Raw genomic sequence first — 25,658 nt, forward strand, 5'->3', positions numbered from 1 at the left:
CTGCTTCTGCACTTCCACAGCAGAGAGGTGGATTATTTTTTTCAAAGGTGTGTAAATGCAGATGGACACCCAGCTTCCATTGGCAGTCACTAGGTTTGAGAAATTAGGCTGCTTTTGAATGTATTATTCATGTGGCATCTTAAAAAAAAATACACCATACAACTTGCAGCCTAAGTTATCCAACATGAAAGAATGTGTGCTCCATTGGTGTTCACCCGACTGAAATCAGTCAACCGTCCATGCTCACTCTTCTTGTTATCAGAGGTAAGATGACCTAAGAAGTGAAATTTGTTTCTTATTGCATGAATCCTGTAAGAGTTGCATCCTATTATATTTCCCTCCTGCTTGAAACCATTTCACTTGCAGAGTTAGCTAGCTTTCTCCCGTTTCTCTAATGCAAGGCAAACACACATACAGATATTCAAGATTGTAGACAAACTCTTCCCCTCCAGTATTGATTTGTTTTGTACTGCTGGGAAGAGACAACACTGAAACCTTGGCCATACAACATTGCGCTTCTTTCATGAGGGTTTTTCATGGAATTGAACTATATATGAGGTAATATCTTACCAACATAATGCACTAAGGGAGAGCAACAACTTTAATTTGGAATTTTCCTGCTGTTGCCACCTTTTCCTGAGACCTTCAGAGTGGTTTTTCTGAGAAATGCTGGTATTTTGGTATGTTGGCCAACTTTCTGTTTGCTATAGCTCACTTTCAAGTTATTTTTTTTCTCTTCATAGCCAGTTTGTTGTCTTTTTATCTTTTGGGGGGAGAGGAAGGGTGTGTCAGTCACAGAGATGAAATGTTGGAAAGAGAAGGGTGTGGATAGATGGCTTGTGAGTACAGCTTTCAGTTCAGTTGCCCCACCTCAGTTTCCTTGCTGCTCTGCGGGTATTCTTCATCAGCTGTTATTTCCAGTTCTGATCTTTGGCTTTTGGTGCCTAGCTGAACTACAGAGGCTGTCCACCTTTTCTGCTGTATAATTTTCAAGGATTTAACACGGCAATTTTTCATCTTCTCTGCTGCCATGTCATTTCTCAAGTCCAGCAATCAAACAGAAATGATGATCAACAAACTATGTTGCTGATTTGTAAAAGTGTCACAGAATCAAAATCTGCATGCTTCACTTATCAAAATCCATGGCAAAATCTAACAGTGGGCTCTTGCTGGTCAGAGTGATGCATGGCACAGCAAGCAAGTTTGCCCTTATTTTTACTTCTAAAATGCCCCTGTTTTTCCAAATATGACTAGAGGGGTAATACTCCTTCTTGACCTTATTTTCTGTTGTTCAAATCCTGCCTAGTGTTAAATCCCTCTGCTCACCTCCAGGTTTAATAAATTTAAAATTGCTTCTTGAGTGAGGTGAAGAAGGCAATTGAAGGGGCTGGGGGATATATTCTATCTGCTTTGCGTCTTTGCGTCTCATGTGCTTGTTTTCCCCACTTTGTTTGGAGAAAGACTGACAAGTAAGCATAACGTGCGGAGCGAGTAGAGAAACTTGCTGCCTGCGAGGTTTGTGATGAAGACGCTTCATTTTAAACAGCATCAGGGTTTCCAAGCAGTGGCCCTCCAGCTTTCAAAAAGAAAAGACTAGGCAAGTTAAATGCACATCTTATTATGCACAACTCTGTAAATTTCTTGTACAATACTTTCATTTCTTAATATCATTAAGAGATTGATGATAGAAATAAAATCCTGTGGAGCGACTCTTTTTTATATAATCAGAGTATACAATATTTAAAATAGCTTAAATGAACCTCCTCAGGTCTTGGTCAAATTGTCATAAAGTTAAGAAATTAAAAATTTGCCCACAACAAAGATGCCCACGGCATCTTTATAATTCCACAAGATAGCTGTAGAAATATTTTCAGAATTTTTTTTTGTTTGGTTTGGTTTGATTTTTGTGGGCAGTAATGCCTGAGACTGCTCTGTAGAAGGGATGGCTGTCTTCACTGGCAGTCTTTTTGTCCCTGACAAAATGTGAAAAAACCCCGTGTCTGCAAGTGTTTTGCACGTCTCCTTCCATTCTTCTGCTTATTCTTCAACTGTGTCAACAGTATGTGTGGATAAATAAAATATCATCAAGAATGCTGATATCATCTTCCTTTTCCCTTTTCCCTCCTCTAACTTACAATAATGTGGGGCAAAGGTCTACTTAACATAACACAGTTACGATAACTAGTACATTTGTATTTCTGCTATGATGAGAGGTCTGCTGTAGTGAGACTCATCCACTGTTGCTGCTTCTTCTTGGCAGTGTTAATTATTCTGCAGGCTCGTGTAGCGTGTGTATGGAAACACAAAATAAGCGATCAGGGAGTAGGATATTTTTGGTTTTATTTGTTGTGTCAGTGACACTTCCACTCTGACACAAACTCACAGCACAACACTCCTGATCTGTAATGAGGCTGTGTCCCAGCATGTGTATTAAAAGCACTAAATAGTCCCTTGCTTATTCAAAATCCTCATTTATCTGAATTAATTTTGTGTCCCCCATTTCATTTGGGTAAATTAGGTTTCACAGTTTCACAATTTGATCACAAGTCTCGCAATGTTCAGTACTTCTTTTTCAACCTGAGCCTCTGAAATGACAGTGCTGCGTCAAAATCTCAGTCTTCCTTTAAAAAAAAAATTGAAATACTCGCTTTCCTTTTTACAGAGAAACCCTCTGAGGGGAAACTGCCCAGTGCAGACTTCCAGCCATATACTGAGTTAAATCGCATGGTTATTAAGCCATTCTCCCCATTCTGCAGCACATGGCTTGAATAAATTTGGTTTTGGTAGCTGGTAGGCACCTTTGTGCATGTATGCACAGCGCTAAATGTAGGGTCGGACCAGGTCCTCCTACCATTCTTCCTAGATTCCTGTTTTTTCTTACCTGTTCTTATTTAAATGAACTGACACACACAATGAAAACTGGGCCTTTTGGAGAATATTTCAGTCAGCAAATGCAGTCTTGTAAGTTATTTATTAGAGTATGTTTTAGTAAAAGCCTAATGTCTTACAGTGGTCAGCCACCTGACTTTTGCTGTTACAGGCATGTTTGTCATACCACATTTCAGATTTCCTCGGAGCCTTGCGAGGGTTTTTTGGTTTCTCACTGGTGTTAATCACCATATAGTTATTTAATGTCAGGCTGCATTTTTCTCCAGCTCTGTAACTTTTATCTGGAGAGGCTATACTCTGACCTGACTTTTATAAAAGCCTATACTTTTATTTTTCTTATAATGGTCCTGTATTTTGTTCCTAGTTTGATGTTTTATACTTGTAACCTGCTGTTCTTTTTAATTGCTCATTGTTATTAATTATGTAGTGGTAACATCATTGGCTTCAGACATTTGGATGTAAAAATGCACCTATCATTATTGCCATAGGAACTGTGCTAAATTACCCAAGCGCTGGCTGGAAATGTATGGTAGTCTGCATTTCTTCAGTGAACTTCAAATGAGGGTTAAATTGAAACTTTCCTGGGCCTTTTTGCCTCCAGCTAGGATTCATGCCCTTGCCCTGCTTCTGCTCCCCACTTCTGCTCCATGAGTCTTTTCAGTCTACCGCCTTTTTTCTTTATCGTTGGTGGTACTTCTGTTCTCCTCTCCCAGCCAATCTTTATCTATCAGTGATACATCTCTTTTCAGCCAATGCTTCTTTATTTCTTCTACTCTGCTTTTTTTTCCTCTTTTTCTCTAATTTTCCAAGTTCATAACTTCGCCATTCTGCTACATGAAAGTTCACTGAAGTGGGAGAGAGTGTTCTTAGATACCACTCCTCAATTGCCAGCATAGTGGGAAATGGTGTCTTTGCTTCAGTGAGGAATTAGGTTTGATCAAGGGCTGGAATATGTCTGCAACAGTGGCGTTTAGAATTTGGGAAAAAAAAGCTAACCCCCAAATATGTAAGAGATAGAGAAAGAATAACTAATTGGCCCTCATTATTCTCTTATCCACAAACAAAGAACTTTTAATATAGTAATCCCAACAGCTGTTTGTTCAGCGCAGTGTGAAGTCTTAGAACCAGCAGAGAAAGTGGGAAGGAGAGTGGGGTAGGTTTAGAAAAAAGTCTGGTCCTTTTTTGATATGTCAGCCCAAAGCTGCTTGCTTGCTTTATAGCAGAATCAAAGAAAGACATAGGGAAAGGTTAGAGCAAATTAAAACTGATCTCTCTCACGCTTTCCTAAATAAAACAGCAAACTAAGTCAGATGAGCAATATAAATAATTATTTAAATTAAATTGAGCTTTACCATTTTAATACATTGCTGTACAAGGAGATTTCTCCTAACTGGCAAAGCAGATTGCTCCCGTGAAAAGAATCTAATTAAATGCCCAGTTATCAGCATAGACCTGAGGGCCTTAACAGCCTAAACCACTTCTTCCTCCCTGATTTTTCTGAGAGCTGGGGTGAGGAGATGTAGGTTAAGAGGAAAGCAAGCAGGAAGTTGGTACACCCCTAAATGAGTTGAAGAGCTGGATCAGTATCCCAGCAATTGCTGCTCATTTCAAAGTGTCCTTCACCTATGTAAAAAGATGACAAATAATATTTGTCTCATATAATGGTATTCAGACTTGGGGTAAAAAAATACCAATAGTATCTGATGTATTAGGAAATACGAGAAGCACTGTTATTTCTTCATGCTGTTGATTCAAATATGCAGTATAATAGGAAAACCCTATCTTATCCTATCCTATCCTACTCTTTTTTTCCATTTTATTTTTTCTTCCCTATCTTTTAAGAATAAGCAGGCAATTTTTTGTAGGTTAGATAAACAGCATTTCAGCATTTAGAGACTTTATCTTCCAGACATCTAATAGCTTCATGCCAAAAGAAGGAAGGCAACTCTGACCCTTTCTGCATACTCAGAACAAAAGAAAAACCTGATGAGAGTTGTGTACAAAACATAATTTCTACTGTTAGTCAACTGTAGTGTAGAATTAATATTGACACTTTGATTGTTTCCATGCAAGATGTTTTCCCAGTACCACTAAATTTAGAACAGCTTGCATTTAGTTTATGCAACATGAAATATCTTCTCCTACTTAAAAATTTGTGTTTTCTTTGTGCAAAACCTAAAAGTGGATATACTGGTACTTTGACCAATTCCAGAAGTCCCAGGTGAGTGGGCATTACTAGTAGGCATGTAGCATTAAATAACAGAGAAAGCTGGTTCTCCAACCAGAGAACAAGAACCCAGAAAAAGAAACTGTAACCTACACAGTGAACAAAAACATTGGAATTGAATGAACAATGCTAAAAAACCAAAAGGTTTTTACTTATATTTTTACTGTTCTTTATTCTTCTAAATACAAATGTGATACTTTTATTAGTTTCCCCCCTACAGTTTGATTAAATCATTAATATCTACTTTGCTCAGGCAATCTCTGAGCCATTCAAATTGTAATTCGACTTCACTGGAGAGAACTTGGTCCAAAAAATTTTGTTCCTGGAAAGAAATAGCCTCTTAGCTCACAGAAGAGAACAGAGAAAAACTTAATTCCAACCTTAACTCCAACACTATGTTCATAATGATGGGCAGTTTAAGCAGGGTCTGATTCTTCAACCACTGGAATTTAGTAAGAGAGTTTGCATTCTCTGTTTGGGATGGGAAAACTGACATTTAGTAACTCTGCGATTTGGGGTTTTATCTGTAATATGCAGATAATAATCTGTATCTCACTGTGCAGTGAAAGGAGGGAGGACTTGCTTGACCTTGCACACTGGCAGAATTTAGTCCCACTAGACGGGAGTCTAGTAAGATGGGAGGCCTTCTCCCCTGAGCTAGTTATGCCAGCATTTGAAGGATCAGTCACCAACTTTTTAATCAGTGCTCACTAAGTGCTTTTTGAAAAGGTAAACGTTGAGCTGGATCATCTGTCTACAAATAACTCATACCACTCAGCTTATTCCTACTGGTTTAAATTTCTTTTTATATCCCATGGTAAAATTGTTTCCAAAATAAGCTCTATCACATGGGATTTTATTCTAGTGATGGAGTGTAACCTTGTAATGTGTGTAGCTATGTGATGCAACACAGACCTTTTTTTTTGAACAAATTTTAATACCTTTTTCTGGTGCAGTTACAGACAAGGAGTAGCAAATTATGCATGTCCCATCAGTTGGTGAATAACCCTGTTGCTGAATACCTGAACTCTCTCCTGGTAGCTAGTTGCCCAGAAAATGCTGTTGTTTGATGGAGAGGGCATTTGCTGTATTTAAATCATCCTTACTTGAGCTGAATACATGACAGTTATTAAGAAATAGACCCTGCCAGTTGCTCTTCTTTTATTTTTGTCCAGCCCCACAGAAGCCAGACGATTTGTGGCTTTAATAGAACATACAAGGCACATGTGGTAAGAAGAGTTCACTTACAAGCAGCCAAAGTGAGTGCAACCAAGCAAAAAAGTGAACAGTTGGTGAAGTGAAATGCATCCCTTGCTTCAGACAAAAATACAGTGGAATGAAAGATGCAGTAGACTGGCTTTCCCTTAAGCAGATCTAATTTCAAAATCTGGCCCTGGAGAGATGAACTTTTGCTTTAATTGAGGAGGTGGATCCCAGCTCTTTGTCACTCCATCAATCAGCACCCTTTGCTGTAGCTTTAGCAATATGCTGCAGAAGGCTGTAGGATTTATTCCCTGCGTGTTGAATCAAGCTTCCTACCCAGCGCTGCTGGGAGTCAGTGTGACCTGGCCTCAACAGCACAGTGCAGGTCCCATCCTCTTCCTTCTGGTGCTGGCCAGTATCCTTCAAGGAAGTGTCATAACCTGGTCTCTACTTTCCCCTTGGGAGGGTACAGTTGCTGGTGACTCAAGAGTTTAGGATTGTTCCTTGAATCTTGTCCATCACTTTCCTCAGAGATGTGCAGAGCCTTGCCCAGAAATCATTCTGATCTGAAAAAAAAGCAAGAGGAAAGACTTTTCTTGGGTTGCAGCCTAATGTTTTGAGTTTCTTTAGTTAACATCATGATTTTGGTTAAAAGTGGCATTAAGAGTAAACACAGAGCACCATGCAGGTAGTATGTGGCACAAGAGGGAAAGCGTGCAGGATAACAGTGCCTAGAGGGTGAGGAAGGTGTTTCCTTTCCCTACCCTCCTGTTTTCTAACATGTGGTGACCGGCCCTGGACAGTGCAGGAGAAACACAGGTGTACTTCTGTCTTCCTGTCCAGTCCTCCATGCTGACCCATCAGGATTCAATCATTAGTTAGGACTTTAGCAAAAACTGTTTTTTCATGACAGGTTGTTCTCACGACTGTAAATTCCAGCTATATTCTTCTTCCTGCTGCAACTTCCGTCTGTATGCTTTGCCTTTGCTGTGTCTCCTCCTTTATCACTATATTCCCATGCTTTTCATGTCAGTTTCCAAAATTAACACTGTGGTGGATAATGTTTTTCATTGGAGGGGTTGTGATAATGTTCAAGAAATTGAAAATGACAGAAACATTAGTACAAATAAGGAGAAATTATGAAAGTGATGCTGGAGACTTCAGGCACTTTGTCATTTCAGTTTCCAGTCTTGAAAGAGGTGTTACGTGTTCCTTAGCATGTGAGGGTACTTGTCACACACCTACTTGCTGTAGTGGACCCTGAGACCAAATTTTGAGCAGGAATGAGTTGTCTGTAGTGGCACAGAGAGGCTGATGAGTGTGTAGGTGTGAGGCCAGTAGAATTAAAAAGATGCAGACAAGCACAGCGCTATAAGCTAGGAAGCACGTATGACTGTATACTCTGGAATTACAGCATTCTGTATTTTGTCCTTACCCGGTTTTCAATGTGAGGTGTTGTAGCCAAGGGGTTAGCTGTCATCTATGGCATTCCTTTCTTACTCCTCAGATCTCTGGCTTATAAATGTGTGCTGCAAAATTAACTAGGGGAAGAGTGGAAGCAATGTGAAGAAGAAATTGGTTTAGGGGCATGATTTGTTTGGTAAAAAAAATTATAAAGGAAACATGGTGAATGTGGGAGATGTGCATGCTTTAGACCTGAAAAAAAAAATAAATACAGGGCCTGCAGGACATTTCATTCCTGTGTTGTGTATGGAGGGCAGAGTTTACACTACTTCTTAGCAGATGCTTCTAAGGCTGGACCCAGCCTTGTGAAGATTTACCGGGAGGACATCATCATCTTTGGACCTTTGCCTATAGATTTATTCAGAGTAGAATGCATAAGGACCCTTCTGGACAGTCCCGAGGGTGAAAAAGAGAAAGAGTTACTTATAAACTGTTACAAATTGGTACTCGGTAATGGCTGTAGTGTTGATCAGACAATATAAGAGGGCCCCCAGTGGTTACTGACTTAACAGCTGCATGTAAGTCAGCCAATGAACATTTGCTTGTAGCTGCTCTAGTTTTGTTTTTATTGAGGAGCAAGAAGCATAAACATGGGACACACAGTTGACAGGCTGCTTGTTCTACTTGTTTAAAGTGCGTATTGAAATGTCAGGGCCTTCCACGAAATGAACTAGTTGTGCCTTGAGTTGTATCACAAACTGGGCCAGGTCATCCGAAGCACTGCCTCGAGTGGGGGTGCAAGTGGGGGCACCTTGCCTGTTGTACAAGTTGCTCAGTAACTCCCTCGACATTATCAGTAGCTGATGGAAAGACAGAGGATCCCCAAATATGCATGTAAGCTCAGCACAAAGACTGATTTTGTTTGCTTTTATAGCTGCTTATCAAGTTAGTTGCTGAGGTAATGGGCTGCACCTCAATTAAAATCTACCTACCCCCACTGAAACATTTAATATTTGTGTAAATATTAAACATTTTTATGAATATTAAATGCATTTATTTGAAATTGATTCATGTTTACATTTTCCTACTATCTGAATAAAGATTACAAATGGAAAGTAATTTACTTATGCAGAAATTCTGTACACATCAAACTCATTTGACTACCAGAGGTGGGTAAACCATACCCATCCATGTTGCAAGGTCTTAACCATGTCCAAACTCGTATCCTAACCATGTAAGGGCAACAGTAAGCAGCAGTTCTTCTCTGTATAGTGGGTACTTTGTTCCTTCCTTCCTTGTGGAATTGTTGGACCCATAATGTGAAGGACATGCTGACTTGTTTTACGATGTATCACATCAGAGAATGCAGTGCATAGTTTTCTGCTAGATTTGGAAAAGTGCAGGCTTTATATTAAAGGTTCATTTCTTTTTCATCATTCATCTAACTCATTTGTACTGTAATGTACTTTCCTATTCCTCCTCCTGATACTTGCTACTTTTATATATATTTTGCAAGCCATATTTTTAGTCTAATCCATACAGCAGTTGTCTAAAATTCCATAGCATTGCTTATTTCTTACCTATAACTCTTAATAAAAAATAGGGCTGTGCCAACCTATTATGTCCTTAATAGAATATTCTAATGGTTATTAAATCAATTGACTCTGAATCTCACTTTAATAAATGAGTCAGACAGTATTTTCCAATTACTGTCAGCCGCCACCTTTCCAAAGAGCAGATTATTTTGATTGAATTTTTTAAAGCTGCTCAGCACTTTTTTTTCTTCTTTTTTTTTTTCCTGAGTAAGAGCAAAGAGCAGTAGCTCTGTTCTTCAGGGAAGGAGAGCCTCTTGGACTGTATCTGACACTCCATTCCATTTGAGATTTATCCCAAATGGAAACTGAAAATGTGACATTTCACTGGCCCTTTACTTATTAATGATATTATATTTTGCACTTCCATAGCACCTTATCAAATTGTTTGCTACACATAAAGAGCTAGACAGAGGCCAGCATGTAAACAGAGCCTTTTGCATCCTCTTTCTGCATCTGGCACCTTTGCAAGAACTGCCACACCCTGGCTCTTTCATGCCACTGGGAGATAAAATGCTGGTCGCGCTTTTAAATTTTCTATGGAGAGCGGAGGACAGGGACAAAGCCTTGTTCCCTCATGCTTCCACGGTGCTGTGTGACCCAGGCAAGCAGGCAATTGTGTGCCTAGAAATATTATCTTAAACCTTTTCAAAGGCAGATGGCAGTGATTCTGGGTCTTCTGTGTATAGTATATAGTCCTGGACTCTTCTCCAGTTCCACTGTCTTAGTTGTATTAAAAGTCTTAAGGGATACTAATTAGGTCAGCTTGTTAAAGTAGAAATTAAAAATTAGCACCTCTTATTTAAAGATGGGTAGTCTGAGAAACACGGGCCATACTGTCATGCCCAAGGTGATAAGAGTATGTCAGTGACAGAGTTTGGAATGGAACCCAGCACTCCTGGCTCTTCTGCCAATACTGTAACCTTAGCTGTCTCCCTTAAATTTAAATCATGCTAGTCTCACATTCTTAAATTCAAGGAGTAAAACCTTACCCTTTGTCCCAAGAATGTAGCTGAGAGCAGGTGATGTGCACAAAATGGGTGAAAAGGGGTGTGAAGGTGGGGGTTTATAACTCCCTGAACAGTGGGACTTAGTAAAAATATTATTCTATTAGTTATACAAATGTAGTCATATTTTAAATACGATCTTTAGAACTAGTAGACTAAAAACATTTTATTTTTAAGAGAAAGCTTAGATTCTGCACAAATTGATGTCTCTTGCCTGGGGAAGTTTCCTATCTGCCCCAGGCGAGTGGGTGAGGGGATTTTTCAAACCCTGTTTATAAGCCTTTAGGAAAATTGGATTTGCAACATAGAGTAATCAAAGTGGTTTTGATGTTTGTGATCAGGAGATCACCTCAGATCTGAGTGACATGAGAAATACAATAGGGTCACTATTAATGGGGTTCAGTTCATAAATTCTGTGTAAGTAAAATAAGTTTTGCTTCAGGATCAGAAGTCCGTGCCTTTCTTCCTGCTTTTTCCTCACCAGCTAAGGTAATGGAAACACACAAAAAAATGCCTCCTCTGTCTTCTGTAGCTTCATATAAAAATATTTCTTTTTAGGAAGTCTTTCTTCCTTGGAATGTTTGAAGAACTCCCTGTTCAGTTTTCCCATGCTCAAGAATGATTAGCATGGTTCATTTACACTTTGCCAACAGTAACTCTGTGATTTGAGAATTGTCATCGATTATCTTCACCTTGACATGTGGAAGATCCTGAGATGGAGCTCCTTTTGTCCTAATTGCTTTGACTGGGTATATCAGCACAAACAGTTTGATGGAGAAACTTTACCCTACAGGCTTTTTAGCTCGTAACTGCCCTTTGTGGGGACTTGCACCATCTTCACAACTATCCGTTTGGTAATGAGCACGGCAAGGATATGGATGTAGGAGAAATAATCAGATGATGTTTGTCAGTCTTTACAATTCTCATAATTAAGTAGCAAGTTCAGGAAAGAAGAGGCATTTAGAAAAGGTTTGTTGAACCTTCCTCCTCTTTTCAGAGGGGTTGCTGCCTGTTGGGAGAACACAGCATACAGTCCGCCCTGGAGGATGCAGCCATCTCTCTTAGATGTTCGTACTGGTGCATGCCAGGATCTTTTGCTTCGTGCAGCTCATGCACCTTCATGATGGTGCTTGCATGGGGCATACTTATCTTCTCTCAGCAGTACCAAAAGGGTTTGTCAGTGATGGTGGTAAGGTACTGGAAGGGTTTGTCAGTGATGGTGGAAAACCCCAAATCCCAGTAAACTCTTGAGAAGCTGCTGAAATTTTCCCTGCTAATGAAATAATTTGCATATATTTGATAAATGGTTGCTAATTTATCTCTGAAAAGTTACAAAAGGTGTCGCCTACCAGATGAGAAAGTGTCACATACCCTTAATCTTTGCCTGAGAGTCTTTTGCACAGGGTATTATCAGCCAATGGTACCTGACTACCAGTGTGTTTGGCTGGATGGGATGTGTACCTCAGCAGCCTCCATATTCTAGTCTCTCCAGAGAGGCTGTGGTGTCAAAACAGCTGATATTGACTTGAACCTTTGCCTGAGTTTGTGCTGACAGCTGTCTTCAGTGGATCCAGCTATAAATTGGTGCCCGGTCAGGCAGGCTGGGAGTCAAGTTCTTCTGTCTGATGTAGGTAACGAAGGCAGGCGCTTCAGTGGCAATAGTCTGGAGGCATGGTTTTGCCAGGACCACTGACATTTTTCAGCTGACTCTCAGAGCAGGCCTGCCATTTCACACCCTCTGAAAGCTCTGCAGCATGTGGAAGTAGTCAGGAACGTTCAGCACTGTTTTAATCAAGGGTTGGTTAGAAAAGGCAAGGAACTCTGCCATTTGCTGTGTCTGTAAGCGGACAATGCTCAGCCACACTTGTCTATACCTGTTGCACCAAGACTGACAGGAAGCAAGAAAGTTAGAAAAGTGGCCACATGCCAATGTGTCCATTTTAAAGAGCTGATATGGAGTCCTCTCACAGTTACTACATGTAAAACACAGTTGTGTTTACAGTTGAAAGGCAATGGAGTCATCATAGAAATGAACACTATGAGAGCTGAATGTTCAGTGAAGGGAGAGCTCCCCAGTTACACACTGTTGCCAGGATAGAAATATTTCTAGTCAGTGTATTTTTACCTGTTTCCCCCAATTTAGTGTAAATCTTTGGCTTTGTTGGATTTTGTCTGCCCCTTGCCTTCTTATTGTGAAGAGCTCTGACACCTCATAGAAACCACACAATGGTAGTTTTGAGTAGTCCCATCTGAAGAACGGCCACCAGCACCTGGTTAGCTCACATGGTCTAAAGCCTACTAACTCCCCCCCTTTGCTAAAAATGCCGTGACTTACACAAAGGTGAAATTTAGCTTTTGGACTAGTGAGAAATGAAGGCTGAGGGCTACCACTGGTATTTTTTTCAATTCTGGTAAGTCACTAAGGATCATTTTTAGTGGGCATGTGGCCCCACATAGCTGTAGAAACACCATGGCATGTTCTCTTTACACTGGTGGGAAGGATTGTTGTGTGGGATACAAAACATTGTCTCTGCTCTCACCGTCCTCTGCAAACGCCCGTCATCACAGTCACTAATCATCACTGCAGGCAGCACTGTGTATGGGGCGAGGCCAGCAACCTGGTGTTTAGGTGTTTGGCATGGACAGAGCACTCTCACTCTCCTAAATCACTCCTTTCCATCTCAGAAATGGCAAGGAGCTGTGCCATTCACCGTTCCTGCTTGTTTTTTAATAATCAGATACAGTATTTACCTGCGAGATCAATGCTACTCATGTAGCACACCGGTGACATACAGAAGGACCTTTTCTAAGCAGTGCTGTGGGAATTGAGGCCTCTGCAGCAGGGCTGGAAGCCACTTCTTACCTAGCAACTGTTTCTAAGTAGGACAGCCGCTGACTGCCCTCATGGCAGAGTGGATGAATCCTGCAGCACCCTCAGGAAGGGAACCTGGTGCCAGGCACCAGCCGGCCTTGGAGGACAATGGGAGGAAGCAGAGGAACAAGCAGCAGGGAGCGGGAAGGGTTTTAAAGCCACAGGACGTGGACGGGAAAGCTGCGTCAGAAGGCACACAGGGACTTTTCTGGGCTGTTTAGAGGAGAAATGCAAATAAAGAGAGAAGAATCCAGGATTGCCAGAAATGGAGTTTTGAAATCCTGAGGCTTGCAAAAGGTTCCATGTATGCCTATGGGACTGAAAACGTGGAGCATGAGTGACATGAGGTTATAAACTGCCCTCCCCTCTCATGCTGGTTACAAGAAACTCCATCTCATCCAGAGAGCCAAAAACTGCATTCACGGTCCTTACCCATGGTAGATGGGATGATGTGTGATTGGCATTAAATTCCTCACGTACTGTTTTGCAAATGTACTTGGTTGTGATCGGGTGGCTCTGCTAAGTTATGATGTTTCAGGTCATAGTCATCATTCCCTACTGAAGGCTAATGCTCTGCATTTCTGTTTGGTGCTAATTTTAAGTGGAAAAACTGTGCTTTTAATGCCCAGTTAAGCTTTGTACATTCTGAAACATTCCAGGTAAAAGAACACTTCAGAAGTCGTAGGTGCTGAGGGGCATCCAGTTTCCTGAGCTTAGGAGAACAAAAAGACTCTCCAGTTCATAGACTGTGTTGGACTTTGTAAGGGCTGTGGTACATTTCACTTTTCCTTTCATTTCTCCTGCAGATGAAGGACTGAACCATGAATGCAAACTCTGCAATCAGACATTCGACTCTCCTGCCAAACTTCAGTGCCACCTGATAGAGCACAGCTTTGAAGGCATGGGGGGCACCTTCAAATGTCCAGTGTGCTTTACAGGTAGGAGACCATCACTGCTTGTCCCAGTCATGCCCTTAGCTTGACCTTGCTGAACTCCACTGAAAAATGTATCGTGTGCTAGCATTAGATCTGTTTTAGGAGGGAACATTGCATTTCACTCATTAATAATATTGATTGGAAATCGTTTAGAAAGCTGAGCTCTTTGGAAGATCAGGCATTCTTCTGTAAGAACTGCATTTCAAGCTCTTCTATCGGAAGTTTGAGGTTTTTTATAATTACAGAAGTGGTAGTCTGTTACCTTCGACAGTATCATGTTCATCACTTCAATGTTCCAAACTTGCCAAGGTTAAAACTGTCCATAAATTTGTGCTTTAAAGCTACAGATGTTTCATCTAAACCAAAAAAAATCAGAGCAAAACTTGGCCTTAGTTCCCAGGCTTAGCCTGTAAAGCAGCATTCTCCTCTGATCGGGTAAGAAAGCCCACATGCGAGTGTTTGTTGGCTTTGTGGTGAGAAGGAACACCCTTGTAATGTGCTTTAGAAAGCAAACCATGCTGTCTTGCCACAAGTCAAGTTCTGCTCTCCCCTGACACAGGTCCAAGTGTGGAATAATCCTCCTGAAGTCAGTGGTGTTATTCAGTAGTAAAACCCAAGTGAGAAAATAACTTGACCCAGTAGGCCTAAGCACTGCAGTGTTTGGGCCATAATGAAGAACAGAAAAATGCTGTTGTTAGAAATGAAAACACATTAAAAGGATGCCTACTGAGTTGTTGTGAGTTTTTCTAAGGACTTCTTAGTAGAACATTTCATAAAATGATAACTTAAAGCGTAAGTGTTAATATGAAGCTTGCATGCCCAATTTTGCTTTAAAAGATGAAAATCAGAGTTAATCACAAACATGACAAAACACACTTTGGGTATTCTCACATCAATGGCATGCTAATTCTGGAAGCCATTCAAGGTTTCTGTTCTCCATTAATGGGAGTGAAGGATTTTCATTGATAAGCAAATAGACCCTTTAATACCTTCCTTTTACTTCTCTTTGTTTGGCAGCTCCCCTCTCAATAAAACCTTAAGCAAGTGCTATAGAGGAAAATTAAATTTGAATTTTTCATCTTTCAGATACAGTGGCTGGTGATGATTATTACCTCACTGTGTTCAGGTTTCGCACATTTCTGTGGGTTATAAAATTAAAAAAATACAGAGTTCATCTTCACTGCACAGCTTTTCATAATAATGTCTGAGCATGGACAGTACCACCATGAACAGTTTATCTGTGAGGTGTCTGTGTTCAGTAATTCTTTCTGTTAAGAATCATTTTGAGGTTTTAGTTGTATTACTGATTCTACTAATTTTTTTCCTTTTCTTTGTTTACACTTTATGATGTGATTTTTTTTTTTAATGTAATGATGGCTCTTCAGTTTCCAAGTTTGGGGTGTTGTAAACGCAACATAAAAACTTGCATATGTAAAGAGTACCCATTGAGGCTTCTGCATGTGGGCAATATCCCTGATAAAACTAATCCTTTAATTTTTGAGCCAATAGCCTTGTAAAATGTGTTAAAGAATATGGAGATAAGTCGATTCCAATCTTTGTGAAATACTTTTTGCTTTTTGCTGATGGGGTAAATAGACAGTGAGCATTAATCATAAACAATGATGCTTTATTAGCAATATGACATTAAATTATTTCAGCACATCTTGCTAGAATATTAACAAGAAGTAAAAATCACCAATATAAGTTTTATATGGAAAATGGAATCTGATCTTTTTTTTTCCAGGGTAATGAGAAATGTGATTAAAATGTATGACTCAGAAGAACAATATTCTGTTGTTTTTTGTTGCCTTGCAATTAGAATAATTTTAATGATTAGGAGTGGAGTCAAAGTCAAATGCCAGCATCTTTAATAAATCCTTTCCCTGCCTATACAGATTAATATTGTAGATGCAAACTTTTTTAGGTCACAGTGCACCAGGCATCCATCAGAAGTCAGTGCTGCCAACCCAAACACTGCCTCTGGCATATACAATTTAATTATTAATAGTATGTCTCCTAGGTAAACTGTTACACAGTCTTAGGGCCTTGTTTTGTAGTCATTAAAATTGAACATGTTTATATTATTGAAACCCTTGCATTCAGTGTGTAGGCAGAGTTGATCTTAAAGTATCCAAAGAGAATTTACCTTCAGTTCTGTTTCACATTTATAGACATTGCCCCAGTGTAGCTGTGGGATATAATTTTTAGCATTAACACATTTAAATACAGAGCTGTTTGTTAGCTTTAACTTTAGGCACACAGAGTAAACAGGACTCTGGCATCTGTGCTTTCCAAACCTGTTGGTTGCTAGGAAATAAGTTTTGTGTGTATTCAATCAAAGTGCAGTAAGCATGAAAAAATAACTCTGAACAGGAAATGGCATTTTTAGATTCTTCATGTTTGAAATCTTCATTGGTTGTCCTATTAGGGTCTTTTTTTTACCTTAGTTGATTTTTTTTCCTTAAAGAAGGGATCTGTTTCAATTCATTTCAGAAGAAGGATCATACTTTGTAGATAAATAACATGCATCAGTACCAATTATAGCAACGGTGTACGGTGAAATCAGAGTGCACTAGTCTAATTTTATGTCTTGGAATTGCTGAGTGTTAGTGGGAGATTGTTTATAAAAAATTCTTCACTTGTAATGCAAAACAATGAAAATATTGTTGTTTGTCTAATATTCCAGTGTTTGTCCAAGCAAACAAGTTGCAGCAGCATATTTTCTCAGCCCATGGACAAGAGGACAAGATCTATGACTGCACACAGTGTCCGCAGAAGTTCTTCTTCCAAACAGAGCTGCAGGTACACTTATTACCTGGGGGTTATAATAGCATTATGTATTTGATAGCTGAGTTCAAAGCTTTACTTACTATGACCTCCTCGATACTTGCTTATCATCAGGATGGGAATGAGGGAAGGACAAGAGAAATTGCAGGTGATTCAACCCATGCTGCTTCAAAAAGGTGCTGGCAGAAAGCCATCTGGTACAGATCTGAATTTCGGGAGCCATCTTTGGATTCTTGTGATGTAGGTTGTTGCAGCTCAAGATATTCTCTAGGAGAAAGAAATGGGCATCCTATTTTTCTGTTTGATATCCATAAAACATTTAGTAAAGCTGTGAAATGCAAAATAAATGTATTCTTTTCTCTTTAAATGTGAAAAGCTAAACTGAAGTAGGAGTGTAGTGATGGAGGGAGGGGGGAAGTAGACAGAATTTATCTTTTAACTTGCTGGGGGAAAAAGAGGGTTGAATGAATAGTACACTGTCTTTTTGTGGGCTGTTGTCAGACTTGTAATGGTACTGTTTATTAACAGTCAACAAAAGGACGGAGAGAAAGAAAGAAATGTTGAACAAGATCTGAAAACAATTTGGATGAAGAGATTATTTACTATGTATTAACATTCTGCACTGTGCATCTTGCAGTGAGAAGGGGTAGTGTGTTATTCCTGATGTACTGTTACACTTCGAGACAACTGCAGTTTATATTGAAGTATTAGGAACGGTTAACAGAGGAAAAATTTTCAAGGTCCTTGATGGTCTATACAGATGAGCAAGGAGAAATATTTCCATAGTAAGGCCTTTCCTATACAGTCTGCCATGAGATCTTGTTGGAGTCAAAAGATTTTTCAGCACTTACAGATTTTCAGTAGTTTTTTCGAGCATGAGCCCCCATCTCTTAACTCCTTTGACTGAGGTGTCCGCAATTAATTTTGCATTGGACCAGATCTGGATTTAATCTCATCAACAGAGGCAAAAGACTAGTGAGATATGCGTACATATATGCCCACTTAGTATTTCATTTACTGAAAATTTTATGTGCTCTGAACATGATATTAATGTTTGGACTGACAATATGAAATACTTCATTGGAGAAAAAAGAAATCTGAGCATTCAAACCATGCATGAATTCATTGTGTGTGAGATTGGTATTTATGTCGATCGCACTGCATTTTCTCTTTCCTAATTTCTTTGTGCATTAAAGCAATATGCAATAAGGCCTTTCTGATAGCCTTCTCTACCTCCTTCTGAGTGGATCCCTGGGTCAAGGGAACTCCTGCAATACTTGCAGTACCCCTGTAACACTCCAAGGTACCTGGCAGTATGTCTCTCGTGTTTTTAATAGATCCAAAGCTGTTTCATTTACAATCCATACCAGGTATTGCAAGTTCTGACACAAAGTGGAAGAGAAAGACAAGGAAAAGAAAATAAAAAGTTGGACATTTAGGGAAAAAGACACTCATACATAATGATGGACAGAAATAGGCAATATTGAGTTCTGAAGTCAGAAAACAGTCTGGATTGTGTAGAAATCTATTGGATTTATGGGGAAAAAATAAAAGAGAAACTGAGCAGTACCAGGAAAGGTCAGAAACTACTTTTTTGTGTGTTTCTTTCACAACATGTTTGGGGTTTTGTGGTTTTTTAATAATTTTCTTTAATTCTTTTTTGTCAAAATACTTTTTGAGCTTTTCTGCAAAGTATTTCCAGTAAGGTGAAACTGCTTTTTCAGAAAAAAAAATAAATTTGACTCACTGATATTCATTTTGATTAATCAAAATGAGGAAGTAGGGAAAAGTAGAAATAGCAGCAGTTCTGGAAAAAGAAAGGAGAGATTGTTAGGGAAGAAAGACCGAAACGAAAAAAAAAGAAAAAAAATCAGGAAGAGAGAAGGTGCAGCTTTGCAAAAGACAGTTATGAAAAGAAAGAAACAGGAACACGAGATAGAAATTACTTTAACAGAATTCAGATTGGATTTTAAAAAGCAGAATAGGTAACTGAAATATGAAGATGCAAAACAGGCAATGTAGTTGTAATCCCTACAAGACTATCCCCCCTAGAATATGCTTTCGTTTCAAAATCCAAGGAGTCCCATGCAGTTGCCTTCAGCTTTTTTATTGTAATAAAAAACCTACATGTTTTTCCACTCAAAATTTATTCCTGCCCAAGACCAGGGCAAGATTTTGCTTTCTCCATCTAAGCCTAGTTCATTGAAACATCAGCATAACTGAAGCACCTGGTTTTTTAGTGAAGGACACAAAAGAATGTTGCTACAGGGAAACAAATTCTGCTCTACATTGACTAAATGACAATCAGTGTGTTGATAGTTCCATGCTGCAGAAGGCTCTTACTAGACCACATCTTCATACCCTTAGAGACAGCCTCTTTCTGGCTTATCTACACTTGCAAAAATGACAAGGTGTTCATTTTCTTATTCACTTAATTCATTATGTTTATTATTTAAATTAACTCGGGTAGCCCCACCCGAGGTGAGAACACATTATGTTTAAAAAAGTGCAGTACCATAATGCCATTTGCATTTATTTGTTGGGATCACTGGCTTGCTGTGCTTACCTCCAGTTACTTACCCAGGCTGGTGAAAGGGCAGCAGAGCACTTAGGCAGACCAGTAGGTACTGACATTTGGAGTCTGCTTCTGCTGAAAATACATTGATCTCTAGCCCACTCTCATTTAAAACCTATTCTAGGAGGCATTGCTTTGTTCAGTTTATCTACCAGCTGAAGCAGTGGAATCTTTGGCAACTAGCCTCCAGGTTATGCTTCTCTATCCTTTCACGTTGTCATGGTTTGTGTTGGGGCTTGCAGCGTAACAGTATATTTATTCCTTCTATCAAGAACTTCCTTATTTTTAATTTAAATGTGCATCTAGAGTGCTTCTCCCATGCGTGGGAGATGCTAATCATTTCAGATTAGAAGCCAGCACTCCATGGTTGTAGGGCAGGCAGAGTGAGAACATGGACAAGGTAGAGCAGGGCAGAACACAATAGCAAGAAACTGTATCCACATGTATGGTACAGCTGATAATTAAAGGGAATGAATTCAAGAATACAGAAAATAAATGCGTTATAATGGTGCTTAACTTGGTGTTTGGCCCAATACAATTCTTTGCTTAGCATTTTCTGACTCCTGTTCAGAAAGAATAGGCTATAGGAATATAGGCTTGTAACAATCTTTAAAATTTAGATATCAGATAATAAAACTGCAAGGTAAATGTAATTTTCTCCCAAAAGTTGAAAATCTTCTAACTGAACACCCGGACCATGCAGTTCTCTGTACAGGGTAGATATAACTAAAACAGTCTTCTCCATCCATCATCCATAATACAGAATTTTTAATTGATAAAGGAGTTAAGGAACCTTATCCCTAAGTTATATTAGTATTGAATTTTCATTAAGCGAGAAAGGAATTTGTGCCTATTAAAACTTCTTTTTCCTGTCCACATGCTATTTCCAGCACCTGGTTTTTTTGCCTTAGTCTTTGGACTTAGGCCTACATGTCTGAACTGATGTTTGTGCCTCCCTTGTCTCTGATGAGGAGTAGCCATTCCTTTCCTATTTCTAGTCCTAGTTTTACTTCCATAGAATCATATAATGGTTTGAGTTGGAAGGGACATGAAAGATCATTCAGTTCCAACCTCCTGCCATGGGCAGGGACACCTTCCACAAGACCAGGTTGCTCAGAGCCCAGTCCAACCTGGCCTTGAACACTTCCAGGGACACAACATACTGTGGTGTTTGTGGGGAGGAACAAGATGCTCTTGTGGGGTGTTACCCAGAGTGAAGGAATTAATTTTAGTTTTTTGCAGATGTTGCTGGATCAGACAGGTACCAATGTCTGGTAGAATTGCTGAATAGTTGTACAGGTTTTTCAGTGTTTTATCAATGATAATAGTTTTGCATATGGTGCTAGCCAAGACTACATGATCTGTCAGTACCATTTTGCCCAATACAAGAATTATCTCTCTTTTTGGTGAATTAGAACATTTACTTAACATTTTGTGACTAATAATTAGTTGCCCCTGGGGTAGTTAAGTGTCCTTACTTTACAGACATGAAAACTAGGGCAAGAAATAATTGGATCAGCAGTTGCTTCCCATCCTGTTCAAAAGGGACCTGGCCTCAGTGATTCACGCCCTTGCTGCTTCCCATCTGGACTCCATCAGCACAGAATACCTGGGCATGAAGCCATCAGCCTGTAGGACGTTCCAGCTAATACAGAGAGCTGCAGCACTGGCCCTCAGTAGCAAAGGAGACCAGGAGCGTATTCACCAGCTCTCTTGCTGTCTACACTGCCTTCCTACATGTTTGTCCAGTTGTGCTCCATGATGCAATCCTTAATATTCTTAGAGGACTGGGACAAGCACATCTCAGAGATGACTTGAGAAGTTCTTCCCATTTGGTAACAATGTGGTAGTTGACAGCCCTACTTTGTGAGCATTTTTATCAAAGAGCATTTTTATCAAAGAGCTGAAGCTTGTTTGCTCAGGAGCTAGAATTTTCTCACAACCTGGCCTGGGAGCGTGGAACAGACTTCCACAGCAGTTAAGTATTACCATGAATGTCCTCAACTTACACTTCTAAGAGCAGGGTGCACCCAGATGTGCCAAAGGCTCCCTTCCCTCATATAAATATGTTACCTGCATGTAGATTTCTGAACCTTCCCCAAAATCCCAATCCACAAAAACAGAGCTCTACCAAAACAAAATACACAGTTCCTTCCCCAGGGAAAGGATGAAAGAAAGAATGAAGCACTCATAGCAGATGTTACTCATGTCACTTAAAACAGCAGGAGAACATTCTTAGCTCCCAGTACAAGCTGCTGAAACAAAGCAGGGCAGAGGCAGTATAGAATAGTCTTGAGAAGTTTTATGTAGCTTTATGTGAGTCCTTCTCTGTATTTCCAGTTTTAACATTTTCATGTTCCAAGTTTAGCACTGCTGAAACTAATCTTCAAGTTTCTTCCTCATTTCTTTAAGGGTTAAGCTTTCCAAAGATCTCAACATTGTAAAATGCTCCCAAAAATCTCAGCATTTTAAAACAGCCTTTAAAATACCCTTGACCTGAGCTGGAGCAGAACTAAGAAAGCTCTAGGCTATTTCAAGAACTAAAGACTTGACTGAGACCTTTAGTGGAGACAGTGGTAGAGCTGGGATTCAGACACTATATTCTCTCATCTGGGGGTCAGCTAGAGAAAACTGCTAATTAACCTGGGCTGGGGTTGTCTCCTTGTGGTAGAGGCCTTCTGGGGCCAGCTGGGAAAGAGATTGGTGTGGGAAAAGCATCAGCCTTGGCAGCAGGGGCACTACTACCTCCATCTAGGATTGTTTTGTCAAGGCCCCCACAATAGTTAAGTCTGTGTATCATGTAGGTCCCAAGACTTCCATGACAGCAAGGGAGACCATGAATAATTTATACTCTTTACACAAAAACAGGGACAAAACTTTCAAACCTGCAGGATGTTTTCTTCACAAAGAAATGGCCTCAAAACATTTTTTAAAGTGAAACTGGAGATTAATTCTGGCATTTCTAGGTCCCCAAACTCTTAGGGTGAGGAGTGGAACATAGATGCTGGCTTTCTAGGCCCCAAAGGCCAGGAGCCAGCAGGGAATAACTTTGTCAGCTCTTCTTAAAAAGAAGCCTACCTGGAATCCAATTAACAGTCAAAGCTTTAGGCCAACATTTTCAGATTCAGTGGCCTATTTCTGAGAGGGTGCTGAGCATCTCCAGCTGCAGTTAAGGCCAGGCAAGATGCTGGTGCTGAGTACCTCAGGAAATCAGGTCAAAAATGCTTGGAGTCAGGAACCTTCACAAAAGCATAGGTGCTGAGCAGCCATAGCGCCGTTTAAGGTTTCAGCAAAACACTTTTGATGCCTAAATACTGACACCAAATGCATTAATGTTTGCCTTAGTCCTTAGCAGACAGTCGGGTAGCTTTTCTCAGAACAAATGCCTAGGAATCAGGAGAGCTGGATTCAGTTCTAAGGTCAGGTACTAACTTGCTCCACATAACCATGCATGTTCTCTGTGTCATGAGTGAGAATGATGATAATAATATGTGTTCCAGAGATACTAGGATTGTAATTTATGCTTGTGTTTTGAGGGAACTATATAGAGCTGCATGCTAACTGCATGCAAGTTTGAGTGGTTTTTTTTTTTCCCAAACCCTTACTGCGTGTTCTGTTTCAGACAGATACATGTGCACTAGTATGTGCACTGAGTATTTTTCCATGTCTTTCAAGATTTAAAAAATTCAGTTTTGTGTTCCTGAGATTTGAGACTTTTTCCCCTAGAAGGGAGAATTATTTTCCTTGCAAATTTTCTCAAAAAGACAATCAAGAGAAACAGGGTGGAGGCACTCATGCATTAGCTCTTTAAGGACATACCTTCAAAGTGTTTCCCCTGCAAGCCTTTTGCTTCAATGTCAAACAAAGTTTAAACACAAAAAAATACTTTGAATTCCCTTCCAGTGCCCCTTCCCTCCTGGGGATTTAGGGGTGTTACGGCCACATTAGGTTTTCATGCCGTAATTCTTTTCTAAATAAGAAATTTCCAGGTTTGGAGCTTGTGAGTTCACCCGCCTTTGATTGGCCTATTCAAATGTAAACACTCCCTGTGGGTACTTCATTAGTTCATAAATATTTATAGCACATTGCAAAGCCCACCAAGCCCAAAGTGCCAGAGTTTTTCAGGGACCATTTTGATTTCACTAAATAGTGCTTGTCAAAGATGAGCTTAGTATTAATGCATTTTACTTATCTCCACCTACTTCATCTACTTGTAACTCTGCAGTTAGCCTGTGAAATTTTCTGCACTTTGTCCTGTAAATAAGCAGGAAACAATGTGTTCACAACATCCCTGATACATTTCCTGAGAAAACATTCCTTAAATTTCTGGAGCAATTGAATCAAAATTATGGGTTTGTTTTTTCAGATGCTTGAGCGATATTATTGATGAAAATATAGAATTAATTGACTTAGTGAAGCAGTTAAGTGATGAATATTGCCTATAAATACACCGTTTTGATCTTGAAAATAAATTCAAACTTAAAGAACAATAAAATGGTAAAGTACCGAAAACTAAATATACTGTCCAAGCTAAGTACTGAGCTATACACCCATGACATGCCCATGCAAAAATAAGCAAAAATGTATATTCCTTCTCTTTTAAGGGGGATAGAGTGATACCGAAAAAATATATGTGCTTGAATATATGTCCCTATTTTGCTTACTTCTTCCTGTTTATGCTCTTGTGTGGCAGGATTCTTTTTGTAAAATATAAGTATCTATTAAAAAAAAAAAAACATACTTTGAATCTGTTCTCCATATTGACTTATATGGTCCACATTAAATAGATTTTGCAGAATCAGGTAATATAGTACAGTTTGTCATCTTTATGACTGCAAAGACTGTGTCATGCAAAAATATTAAATAAAGTTTGTTGTCTCCAGTCTGAAAGCAGCATGAAACCATGGCAATCAGAAGATAAGTGCCACGAATCCTTTGTCTTTTTAAGTGTTGACTCTGAAACATATCAGTGATGTTACATGTCAACATTAAAATTATAATTTCTGATTTTTTTTAGCAAATAGAACAGTGAGGTGTGTGAGGTTTCAGCCTAAAAAAAACAAATAAAGTTGCTGCAGAAAGAAAAAGGCACAGAAAGGCAGAAGAAGAAGAGAACAAAAGGCAAAGGAGTAGAAGAAAAGTAGAAAGGAGATTATAGGACAAAGAAAGAAATAAGATAGAAATAATAGTACTTGGGAAGGCAAACATTTTTTCTTCTGAGTGATGCTGATAATAATGATAAGGCACTTGTAAAAATAAATCATGGTAATAATAAGGGGAATTTCTGTTATTACATGAAGGCCAATTTCTATCCTCAGTCCTTATGGAAACCTCAGTGAACATGAGGGAGTCCTGTCATAGATTCAGGGCAGGGAAAACAGCAAATGTATTCCCTGACCCACAGATAATCATTAGAAATGGAATTCTGCCCTTTGCAGAAAATGAGTTTTTATCATCTGTGCCCTGAACGTTTCAGCCTACACCTTGCCATTAGTCAGATCAGTTGGCACATACACCTGGACTAAGCAGAAGAAATTATTCTGTTTGCCTATGAATAATTTCCCTGGTACATCAGTTCAGTTCTTCTAATTGTCCACCCATTAATTTCTTGCTAATGTAGTTGATATCGATGACTGGTTTTCTGTGCTAAACAGGAAGCACCACTTCTTCATTCTAGGATGCATTCCTTCCTACAACTGCCCTGCTGTTAGCTACCAGTAGCTGCCATTATATTATCTTTCATCTGGCCCAGAGCTGACAACAGATGGCCATCTCCGGGACTGCCATCAGTGTGACTTTATGAAGCATCCAGCTATGGTGTATTGAGGAGCTTCATGGCCAGTTCTGCAAATCTGCTTCCCTTCCCCCTACCCCACTGCTGGCCCCCCTCACTCCATCCCTGTGACTAAGCTCCTCATTCCTTGCTCCACTTTCCAGTGGTCCCATCATTTCCCAACAAGTGATGGCACACCATTATCACTGCAAGTTTAAGGCTCAAGGTCTGCCCCCTCTTCCCTCCACAATACTGGTGCAATGTTGCCATGGCTCACATATACCCCAGCGTCCTCACCCCTCCGTGTTTTCAGTGCACTAAAAGCATATGTAGAGGGGCTTGGTAGCAGCAAACCTGCCACCTCTGAAGATCTGTGGTTCAAACCCTACTTTGT

General features: G+C 39.7%; 1 protein-coding gene across 10 annotated transcripts in view; it reads left to right on the top strand.

Annotated features, from left to right (window-relative positions):
• Window positions 1-25,658, top strand: part of ZNF521 (zinc finger protein 521) — a 230,432-nt gene that overhangs the window by 186,517 nt on the left and 18,257 nt on the right. For all 10 annotated transcript variants that reach the window (XM_064654887.1, XM_064654898.1, XM_064654798.1 and 7 more), the window contains 2 exons: window positions 14,001-14,132; window positions 16,816-16,931. In XM_064654887.1, the coding sequence (XP_064510957.1) occupies window positions 14,001-14,132; window positions 16,816-16,931 (248 nt within the window). The remainder of the gene's footprint in view (window positions 1-14,000; window positions 14,133-16,815; window positions 16,932-25,658) is intronic.

This window comes from Pseudopipra pipra, chromosome 1 (assembly GCF_036250125.1).
Source record: "Pseudopipra pipra isolate bDixPip1 chromosome 1, bDixPip1.hap1, whole genome shotgun sequence".
Taxonomy (NCBI): domain Eukaryota; kingdom Metazoa; phylum Chordata; class Aves; order Passeriformes; family Pipridae; genus Pseudopipra; species Pseudopipra pipra.